This window comes from Rhopalosiphum padi, chromosome 4 (genome assembly GCF_020882245.1).
Source record: "Rhopalosiphum padi isolate XX-2018 chromosome 4, ASM2088224v1, whole genome shotgun sequence".
Classification (NCBI taxonomy): domain Eukaryota; kingdom Metazoa; phylum Arthropoda; class Insecta; order Hemiptera; family Aphididae; genus Rhopalosiphum; species Rhopalosiphum padi.
Window position 1 is genome coordinate 20,183,276 of NC_083600.1, and position 12,790 is coordinate 20,196,065.

Below are 12,790 nucleotides of genomic sequence, written 5' to 3' on the forward strand. Positions count from 1 at the left end.
TTATCAAAACTACTAAAATAAAAACACCGAATAATATAAACCTATTTATTTACCGAAAAGTATACCTACCTACCACTGAAGTAAAATTATAAAATGTTTTATATATTATACATAATTAAGCAATTATACTATTTTAATAGAGATAATCGTATTTCTGTATTTGGTCTATATAGTTTAGTATAAATATATAATACAAATAGTAAAATAATACAGACCGCGGAATAAGATTTAAAGATGCAGCGTATAATGCGTATGGAGACGAGACGAGTGATGATGTGCGATGCGGCAACCGGCAGCGTACAACTGAACTTGGTTTCAATTCTGTCTATAAACGGTGGCTAATAAACTTCGGCTCTCTCTGCAACACCATATCATGACATTAGACATTACATGTTATGGCTGAAATAACGGTCGGCCAGCTGTTCCGCTTAACTGGCATCGTTATCTTTAAGACCCAAAAACCCGTCGAAGGAACTATTTAAAGACTATGTGGCTTGCTATAATATTAAAAAAAAATAAACACATATTAATTTCTCTATTTAGATACAAAATATAATCTTATTATTGCATTATATATCTATCGTTCTAATTATTTACAAATAGCTTTTACGTATATTTTATGGTGTGAAACTTAGTTTCAAAGTTTCCCAGGCGGGCCGCCACTGTAAGCTTCACACATGTATTTTGTTTCTTCGAACGGAAATCCATTTCTATTTTTTTTGTACGTATTATCATTGATTACATAGTATACGAGTAGTATATTCGCTCTATTTCTATTATACTAACAATTGCATTGTATTATATTAAAATTTTATAATAATAATAATATTATATTATAGTTAATGGTATTATGTTTGACATTGGTTAGAAAAAAAAGCAAATATTCACGATGATTGGATATATAATTAATTAGTACACGTAGTGCACGCCTATACTTGTGGTATGAACGGACAATCTGAACGATGACATGAAATGGGGTGACATCATAATTATAGTACCTTTATAGGCACTAATGTTATTTATTATACGGCATTTATTGTGACACTTTTTCTTTTTTTTTTTTGCGATTCGCGCACGCCTATTACGACTACGCGCACACGGAAAACGTACCGAACGCTCGGACGTTAGCGACGACGTACGCGCAATTAACACGCCAAGCGCGGAGTTAGAGCCGTTCACTAACTCACGACGGCCGGACGAATCGCGCATTCAACATGAAACTCCACCGGCCGTTGCACGTCTGTGCGTACCTGTTCGGCGTATTTCCGGTGGGTTGGACCCCCGGCCCGCCGCCCCGACAGTTCCGGATCCACTGGCCCGGCGTGGTGCTCAAGGCGTTCCACACAGCGCTTTACTGGCTGGTGTCGCTAATCGTCAGCGTGGTGTCCATCCGGAACCTGGAAAACTACCGGAAACTGGCCAAGAAGTTGATGGCCACCCGGGTGCTGGACATTGACGAGCTGTTCGTGTACATGATGTTCGCTGGGATCGCGGCCACCGCCGTGTGCCAGGCCCACATGCTGTGGCCGTCCGTCCTCCGCGCCACCAACGAGTGCTTCTTCGATCTGTGCCGGCTGGACCACGTCACCGGTTTCTGGCAGCACTTCTCTGCGTACGCCATCGTCCTATTCGTTGCTTACGAATTCGCCATGTACTTCGTGTTAATCACTTACAAGTAAGTGTGCCCACTGCCCAGAGACGGACTTCGAGTCACACAATCGATGGCATCTCGTGCAGACATTGTTGGATTTCCGAGAAAACAGAAAATTTTGAATGAATAGTGTGTGCAGGCTATAAGACTAGAGGTCTAACACAACACTCTAAATACACAGACAATCGTGATAAAATATACACAAATAAACATAAATAAAGTCAATTTTATTTTTTTATAAGATCCAACACGGCCGTTGGCTGTTTTTTGACAAAAATCTACTTTTACGTAATTTTAAACGTGAAGGGGTTTACAAGACATCGAAAAAATGCTAGACCGTTGAACGAAACGTCGCCCTACTTTTTAAAACAATAATAATTGTGATTTTCTCAAAATTTACTACTTAAGGCCTCAAAAATCCAACTACGTTTTATGCATTTTCTGCGCGAAGGATTAAGTTTTTATCTTCGAAACTTTACATATATTATGATAAGGTGTGTTTCTAACAAAAAAAAATACGCAAATAAAAACGTTAAGAAGTCAATTTTATTTTTCTTATAGGTGGGCCAGCCACGTATTTTTAAGAGTGTAAGATGTTTGTGAGATCTCTACAAATAGGGTAGAATGTGTAAAGGACCATCGCCCTATCTTTAAGACAGTAATATATTTGACTGCCCTATTTGAAAACTGTATTGGTGCTCCTGGCTAAACGTCCATATAACGCATGCCCAAACTTTTCCATTATTATCTTAGATAATATATATTATTTGTGGCAACTCCTCACTTCTATGATTACAATTTATTGTATTATTTTACATACAATAGTATATATAACGCGTGTGCGAAGTTGTCTGCACCTGAACAAACCTAGTAATTTATATATATTTATAGGGTTAGTTTATTTAGTTTTTTATTTACAAATAATAATTAGTTGAATAAAAACTAATAAATTCATACATTTCATGTTATGTCTCCATTTAAAACTTAAAAAAAAAATTTCTTTTTCCAAAACATTCACCACACAGTTGTCTTTGTACGTTTCAATGTTTTCAAATGATACTGGCACGAACAATATTATACTCGTATTTTCAATGTTCTCAGTTCGTTCGTAGGTCGGCGTGATATTATATCATAACGATTTATGACGGTTTTATTTGTTTGCAATGCACTATACTAACAGGTTCACGTTCAGTTCGGCCAAACTGATCTGTCTTTTCCCGCCGCTGTCGAACATCACGTGCGTCGTCGTCGAGCAGTTTTTCTACCTGATGTGCGTGTCGCTGTACCTCCGGCTCCGGGCGCTGCACGACGACATCGAGACGCTCGTGCACAAGGCCGAGCACCCGCGGTGGAGGTGCTTGGCGTCCGTGGCCGCGGGCGACGGCGGCGGCGGCAGACCTGCGGCGGCGGCGGCCGGCCGGCTGGGGATACCCGCGTTCAGCGCGGCCGACATACGCGACCTGCGGGCCGTGCACCGCGCGTGCATGGAACTGTTCGCCCGCATCAACCGCCTGTTCCAGTTGCCGCTGTCGCTGTGCATGTTCGACTGCGTGTTCCGCATCGTCGTCTACATGTACGGCATCGCGTTCGACGTGACCATCGTCATATGGGAGAAGAAGAAACACGTGAACTACTCGAACACCGCCATGTGGTCGGGTTACTGCGTCATCCGGATCATCCGGCTCTGGTACCTGTACCTGTGCGAACATTACGTGACCAAAAAGGTATGTCTGGTAGAGCGCGCACCGCGTCTGTTCGGACGAATTATTATTGTAGTGTTGTGCACGCCGTTTGAGCGAGTGCGTTAGTCCTACGACTATACCGTTTGGCCGAATAAGTATATGATTGGGTTGATATGTGTATATTATATATAGGTGAGTTCGTTTAAATTATATTGTACTCATGGCTGTGTACATTGTACGCTGTCAACAGAAGATTTTTTTTTTCGGAATAAGTTCGACAACGCGTCAACGAATTCAAGCACTCGAAAACGAAAATTCCAACGTAAACATGAAAAATAATATAACAAAAATCAATTTAAAATGTTTAAATATGCTAATTACGCGCGCACGTTTTGTATACGTAGTATAATATTACGTGTATTAAAATAATATATGCATACCTGCACTAGCTGTTCCGATAACTGTCATATTATATTACATATTATATAATAATATGATACGATATATAAATGTACTATGATATTTTGTATTGTATGCAGTTAACATGTTTTTTTAATTTTTTTGCTTTGTTCAGATTTTACCAATACGTTTGTCACTTAGCTGGCTTTCGTTGATTTTGAATCCCGTTACAAGCCGGAGACTGATGCCCGAGGTAAAAAAAAAATAAAAACATTAAAACGTCGAGTATAATAAAAACCCATTTTACATATTGATTAAAATATAAACAAGGGTTATCTACTTCAGTATTAAACAAATATATGTTTGCCATAAATTTAATACTAACGGTTAATTTTATTATATATTTTTTTTTAATATTTTATTTCAATCAATATTAACCCGCGTGTAATACTTAATATTTATTACTTATATTATTAGAATAATATACCAAAAACAATTACTCCAAGCTGAAATTTCCCGTTGTATATATTAAATATTTTGTATAAATAAAAAAAACAAATGGAATACAAAATGTGGACATTTAAAGTAAAAAAAAAAAAATATAAAAAGGAACTATTGTATACGCATTGGACGTTTAATTTGACACGATCTTAAGTGTTTTATATTATAATAGTAGGTACCTATTATTAAAAACTAGAAATTACATTCACTTATTATAGGTCCACTAAAAAAAAATGTTGCTTTGTTTTTCTGTTTTGTGACGATCGAATTTCAAGTATATCAAATTCGAATACATAAATACATTACTCATGTATTATGTAGATTGGAATTTGTACCCATTATCGTTCAGGCATTACGCTTTTTTATTTAAACATTTAACTTGTATAGTCTCGCCTATGTAATTTTAGTTTACTTTTAAAAATAAAAGTAAAAATATCTGTATACGATTTGAATATTACGTATTCAAAATAATATTTTTAAATTAGATAGAAGGAAATTAAATTGTGTAAAATAAATCAATAGAAAAAAATATGTCATAGAGAAAAGACGATAAGCGACTTGAACAATAATGTAGTTATGGGTCTGCATATTAATTAAACTTGAGGGGAGAGGAAAAAGTTTTATAATATTGAATATTGTCAGACAGAACTGATAGAATTATAATAATAATAAAAGGTTCTGGAAAATTTTTAATGATCATATTATTTAATCAGCCAACAGAGTTTAGGTGAACAAACTTATTTTAAATAAAGGTATATGTATGTATAACTGTACTGGATTTATAATTAGTGAACAAATTAGAAGTGAGAACGGAACAAATTTAATTAAATTATAGATAGAACAAACTCTAGTAATTTTTTTCATTAACTTTGCTAGTTTACTCCTATCAATTATGATATCGATAATTTATGTTTTTGAATAAAAATATAATTTCAGATTATTCTATTTCAACATCAACTTGATACGATTAAGTCCAAGTTTGAATTATTTGGTATTTTAAACATCAATATGTCATTATTTTATGCCGTAAGTATGTGATTTTGATGGTTGATGTTTATCTGCGACTTAATATAAATATTATTATGTTCATGTTTATTCTGCAGGGATTTGGTACTACGTTAGCGTATTTAGCGCTTTTACTACAGTTCTTTGCGTTTAATCAGATTTCAATGACAACGATTTCCACAAACAATGCAACACACACAGACGAATAATTTATTATTATTGAGCTGCGGCAATTATACGATTAAAAACCATCCATTTACATTTACGTAATTACGTAAAGCTATACGTTAATATCAAGTGTAATTTAATCTTCCGCTTCATAGTTACATATATATATAATATATATAGAACTATACATATACAGCACAACTACTTTAAGCACAACGAAACATGTGTAATTTACTTTAATACATAGTATTATCTCAAACTGTACGTAACGAAAAATATATAAATATATTATAATATAATGTATGACAAGAGGGTAAAATATAATGGCAATACAAGATTAATTCAACCAAAAACAGCTTTAATAGTGAATCATTAAACAAATACGGGAATACAATAATTTATTAAACTACTAAATTAATTGATAATAATATTAAATTTAAATTAACGATGAGAAAAAATGTAAATGGGATCATTATAATTATCATATCATTAATATTTGTATTATTGTAGTTAGACTCTTTACTCTAATCACAATCTTATACTTACCTACATATAGATATAAATTTATAAACGTATGCTAAAAGTGTAATTATTTATTATATATAATTTTATAAAATTTAAATTTATAAATAATGATAATAACTTATGGTACCTATGTCTATAAATTGTTAAATAAATATTATATTTTCACAACAATTATTTTTATATGTTATATACCTTCAGATATATTATTATTCAATGACTACGATAAATATCGATTAATATAAGTGTAACTGCCGTCTATCGACATATAGTATACATTGTTCCTTAAGTAGGGCACGCGGCTAATTTGCTGAATCCGAGCAATGGCAAGCGGGGCCGACTGCTGACTTAAGGTTTTATAGCACGCGTTGTTATATAAAATAATGACCAATGCGTGCTTGGCGAGAGTGTGCGACACGAATAGAAATACGACAGTGGAGAAGACTGCACGACGAACAGCACTACAGCGATCAGCGAACACCCACACTCGCGTGTACGTCGCCACGTCACACTCCATACCCAAATCGGCAACCCTCATATTCTTTACACAATTATACAATATCTGTCTTGTATTTTATCAATATACGCTGTATCTATATACTTATATATATATCAAAATTCGAATACTTTACTTAGCGTTAATATTACACACCGAGGTCATCTCCGATACCTCATTGATATAAACATAATGTTGCCATAAGGAACACGTAGAACGGTAGCGGCCAGTGAAGAGAGGACGTACCATTAGTCATAATATTACATTTTTTAAAGTGTTAAATCACAACTAGTAACTATAATAGATAACTATTAAGCTATATTGATTTGTGACTCGGAAGTTATAGAAATAGTCAAATATATGTGCAAATATACACGAAAAAGTTGTAAAATATGCATGAAAAATAATTTAAAAATTCCGAAATTAGTCTTAAATTATTAATAATATGTACAATAAAAAAAATGTTCATTAATTTAAAACAAAATTTTTAAAATATTGCAGAAAACTGGTTAGCGTTTGATATCTTATTGAAATGAAAAAAAAGTTTAAAAAATACTGTTAAATATGGCAACCATTTACAATAAATCTACTAGGTAATAAATGAAGAATAAATATATTTACGACAATAAATTAAATCGATATCTTATTAACGATAAGATAGTATCTCAGCTTATAAGCGTGGTATAGGTTAAATAAACATCGCACCATGGTGTCACGACACTGTAGTGTCGTCAAATTAATATTCGACTGCAACGTTGACAATAAATACCTACGTGAAATAATATTGAATTTTATATTCAATATTATTTAAAATACGTCAGATAAGAAAAAGAAAAAACAATTTTTTTCAGGCAAATATTGAATATGATTATTGCTTACGTATAAAAATCAATGAAATATTCAAATATGTACTTTTTTCCTAAAATTGACAAAATATGCAAAATATAAATTTTCAATTTTTAAACTCGTAATCGGCAATCGCATAATTTAAATTTAAAGCTTAATTTGCTATTATAATATAAATCAAGAGCATAATATTATATAACAATATGCAACCCCTATATATTATATAACTAATCACTTTCCAACTAAATATCAGTACCTAATATCACTCCCAAGTCCCAATATTATAATAATTTAAAATAATTTATTAAAAAATAAACGAGAATAATCTAATTTAATAATGGTTTTAAGTATACTTGAATATATTAATATATATATATATATATATATTATTTATTTAATTTAATATGCTTTAACATTAGATTATGTACGTTTTCAACTATAAATGATATTATAATAACTACTGGCTCTTGATTTTATACGAAAATATATTTCTAATAACATAATATATATTTCAACAAAGTATGGAAAAAACTGATACCAGAGTTGAGTGTAACAATCGAGGCAGCTGTCTACTAATATTTCATAGCGAATCGTTGTATTTGAAAACGATGTCAAGTAGGACTTGATTTCTTCAAAAAATTATGAAGTCCCTCGCCAATATATATTTTCTTCGTCGCCATTTTGACATTCTCGAGATACTCGATCGAACTACTGAGAAATTCTTAGCATGACCTCTTGTAAATTGTACGAGTTGTGTTAAATTTCCAATGAATTGATGTGCTGCATAAAACATTTTGTGATTCCTTGCTACCAGAAAAAAAGACGTACCATTGTAGCATATAACTAGTATGTTACCAACAGTTTCGTTGCTTCATCTCGAACCCAAACGTATATGTATATTTTATATTGTATGTATAATTTAAACGTGCATATATTATATAACAATGAGAAGAGTTTCGTAAAAGTAAGTACAATTTCAATAAGGGTCGTGAAGATATATGTGATTGAAATAAAATATTGTTTACAGACAGTCAAACCCACAAGCATAGTTTACACTTTAACTGTAATCTTTATCTTACACATAAATAATAGTGTTGATTATATGTATATAACATACACAAATACGAGTTCTACAAATTGATTAAACATCTCAAATAAAAAATATTTTACTAGGCAGGTACGCATTAATTTTTTATTGGCCGAGTCTTGTCGATAAAATGCAATTAAGAAAGGTCAAATGAATAAATTTTACATAACATGATAATATTTATTTATTTATTCAATTTGGTTCCTTACAAATAATTACCGGGACTCACTGTCCACTGAAAAAAACTTGTGTAGAGGTCCAAGGCATAATATTGTTACAGAATTCTGAATAAATAATTAAAACGTATTATATACACTATAGAAATATTTAATTGAAAAAAATAATGCAGAGCAAAAAAAAAACAAAAGAATAACAATTTAAAAAAAATTCTGATCTTTACGACTATAACATTATACCTACATTATGACACAAATCAAATGAATATTTATTAAAAATTATTATAATTATTGATGTATTTAAAAAATATATAAAGTGTACATATTTTTATAATTTTATCCATCTACCAATTAATAATAATAATCTTTATTTATTTTGTTGTAAAATATCACATTTAGGTATTTACGATAAAATTCCAAAAAGTAATGGTGTAAGTTAAAAGGTTTGCTTTTAACAATATTAATAAATTACGAGAAAGGAAACGATCAAAAAGTTCATATAATAGTCTTATAATATTATATAACGTATTATACTATTATAATAATATATTTAATGTGTAATATGTATTGCGGTATTACACATGTAATAGTGTTTTATCGTATTATGTGACGTGTAAATAAGTTTGAAACAATAAACTTATTATTAAAATATTGATCATAATAATCCACATAATATACAGCAGACAGTGTCTTATTTATTAATCTATTGTATAGTGTTTTCATGTTTTAGCAGGTGTATTGAATTTCCCTAGCAACCACGAAAAGTCTTAATTCCGAGGATTAGTCTATATTGTTTATTATGTATTTGTATCCCAACCTGACACAATCTTATTGCACATACTAAAATAATACAACTAAGAAACCTATCATATTTTATTAAAAAACTTACAAGTCATAATATTATAATGTATATGTGACTGATATGCATAAAAATAATAATAATAATAATAAAATAAAATGCGTTAACAAAGTATTCTCAAATTATTAAATATTATTATAAATTATAATAAACAATAAACATCAAACGAGACAATAGTTATAATATTAATATCTATTGTATTTCTTTCAACCGTACACAATATTATAAATATACTTCCTATACCTATCTAATATATATATAAATACAGTAGAATCCGCTTATTTGGTACACCACATAAAGTGGACAACCGCTTAATAGGGACAGATTGCATAGACCCGAACGAATGTATCGGTTTATTAGTTATTCGGTTAATCGGGACAAATAGGTCACCGCCCAACGTGTCCCAATCAAGCGGATTCTACTGTATAACATAACACTTTGCAAATATATATTTTATTTATTTAACAATTTGAAAACCTATTCAATAATACGGTGTCTTGTATAATATAATATCCATTAACAGTTGACACGATGAAATGTAAAAATGCATGTAGTAAACCGCATTAAGTTTTTGTCGTTTCTCGTCATATTATTATACGCAGTTTTTATTCGTCGGTTAATGTTTAAAAGCATTTTGAAACGTGTAAACGTATGTAATATTATTGTTGACGTGTTCTAAGGTTCTGTACCAATATAATATAATTGAATATGTATGCGCCCATTTAATGTATTAAAAGTGTATATTACATTACACGACAATCGATAACAACGAATTACGTCGCATTTTGAAAGATTATATACATATCAGATGTTTTATACGAACCGATATTCTTTTATTGTTTTTTGTATTTATCGAACTTTGTATTTAAGTTTGATACGTCTTCATCCTATGTTTGTGTTAATATTGAAGACCTGTCCAGGCGTAAACAATTACATAACATACTATAGCACTTATCTTTAACCATAAGTTCGCTGTGCATTTCGAAAGAACTATGTATGTCATATATTTTTGCCATTGTACATAAATAATTATCCTTATATAGGTCATTTGATCGAAACCGTGTAACCATTATTAAAGCTCACGTCTTATGGTGTGCTATTAGACAATTTAAATCTAAATTTAAAAAAATGTATAATAACTAATGAGTTGTCACTGTGCAGTAGTTATCGCGTAATTAACCGACTATGAAACAGGTTGACACGTATAATAATTAATGTAATGCAGTTTAGAGCGTTCGTGAAAATGATAATACCTATTTTACTATAGCGGTGACATGAGTGTTTTTTTTTTCAAATGCGTGAAACGTTGGACAACGATGGGTGTCATTGAGCGTATAATTATCCATCCAAATAACATCTAATCCATTACGGGTACTATTATGATTAATGTACAATAACAAAATAACACCCCGCAACGTATATAATACTACACCCACAATGCGAAATCAACAATAACAATAAATTACGATCGCATTCAATAATGTTACGGTAAATTCAAGTCGTATTCGTATTATGTTAAAACGTCCGCAAAACTAAGCAACCGTTATAATATTGTCCAGTTTGATGATCACCTTCGTCGTACCATTCTGTTCGTCTAGACGACGCAGGCCGATAATTGTATAATATTGGTAGTAACGTGTATTATTGTATAAGCGAGATTGCACGCGGTAAATTATATAATATTGTAATGTATTTGTCATTATGTAGATTATAGAATATAGTCTAAAGCGCACAAAATATAATTCGTCCGCTTCCATCAAATATCGCTACAGTTCACACAAAACAAAGTTCATAGATCACACGTTATTTTTTCATCCGAGATGTGACGAGGTTGTATACAATTTTACAATTTATAAATATTTATAGAAAATATTACAGAACTGGTGTTTAAACATTTGGCGAATTAGACGTTATCCAATTGCGTCCTATCTCGATGTTGGGCCTTTTATAGTTATATGTAATATTTCCAGTGTTTCGATTGCGTCCCTAATTTAGATAAATTAAAAATATTTAATATGTCCAAACACATCAGTACCTTTAGATTACATGCCAAAAAAATAAATGTAAATTTTGGATTTTCGAATAATTGCACCTGCACGCCGCGTATTATTATTTACTCGGTTTTTCAATGGAAGTAAATGTTATTTTACAACTTAATCAGTCATCAATACAGGTCTTTAGTGGTTAATCATTAATAAAGTTTAATTAATTTTGGCCGCTTTGTATGATTTTAAATTCATCTTGCGAATATCAATGGAGGCTATTCGCATCTGTTGCTGGCTGATTCCGTGTATTTTTAATTTAACGATAAATGGATTAGCGTACGAATTTCAAAACTAAGCTTGCATGTAACCTGTCGTAAATTATATTTATAAATAATATTTTTTGAAAATATTATAATTTTCACTTGGATAGTATTTCTGGCCTCTTCGTGTAATTTTGATTATAAGGGAAAAGAAAAATATTTTTTTGTATAATATTACTATAGTATGGTTTGTATATACTTAATATATAAATAATAGTAGTTAAAAATGTTATAATATTATAATAATTGTTAACTATTATATAAAAGTGATTTGGTTACCTAAAGAAAAAAATACAATGTAAGTGAATATAACCTTTTCCTCTTGTCTTGTCACTGATTTTACTTATCACAATTTAATTATAGTGCTATAATTAAAAATGTTACATTTTTATATTTCATACTCAATTTATAAATGATATAATTTTAAAATTATAAAATGAGTATAATAGATTGTCATAATTTTCATATACTATGAAGTTTCCGATAACAAAATAAATAAAACAATTGATATAGAAACAATGTAAAAATAAATGGCAAACAGTTATTATGGCGTTAAATATGATAGTATAGACGATTTCATACCTATAACCAAAATAGTGACATGATATTTTAATAATTTTAAAATTAAAAAATGTATAAATGTAAAAATTAGTACAGTAACATTTTTAACCTTACCAGTACAACAATATATAAAGCTGCTACTGTCAGTCCTAATTCTGTAAAAATGAAAAGAAAATATCACTTTAATTTAATAATTTATTTAACTTTCAACTTTAAAAACAAATTAATTAAATTGTCGTAAGTACAATTGTAAATGGCATGCGATTTGGACAGACGCTTTCTTCAAACTCCGAGTTAATTTTATAATAATGGGTACCTACAATTAGATAACAATTGACCATAAATTATACACACATAATAAATAGCTATTTATTATTAATTCATTTTATTTACGATTTGCTTCAGTCGCGATAACGCTAATTTCCGTGAACTAATATAAATAGATTTTTATTTAACATCAAATTAAAACGACAAAAAATACTTAAGGTATTTTCAAAAATTCTGTAATATCGATACTATATAGTATTTGTTA

At 30.5% G+C, this 12,790-nt stretch overlaps 1 protein-coding gene across 1 annotated transcript; it reads left to right on the forward strand.

Moving 5' to 3' along the window:
• The first annotated feature begins 1,073 nt into the window (after positions 1 to 1,073).
• Positions 1,074 to 5,940, forward strand: LOC132929821 (uncharacterized). Its single transcript, XM_060995409.1, has 5 exons — positions 1,074 to 1,675; positions 2,832 to 3,375; positions 3,908 to 3,985; positions 5,170 to 5,259; positions 5,337 to 5,940. Exons 1-5 carry the CDS (start codon positions 1,215 to 1,217, stop codon positions 5,445 to 5,447), a joined length of 1,284 nt encoding a protein of 427 aa, XP_060851392.1. The 5' UTR covers positions 1,074 to 1,214; the 3' UTR covers positions 5,448 to 5,940.
• Positions 5,941 to 12,790: the final 6,850 nt, after the last annotated feature.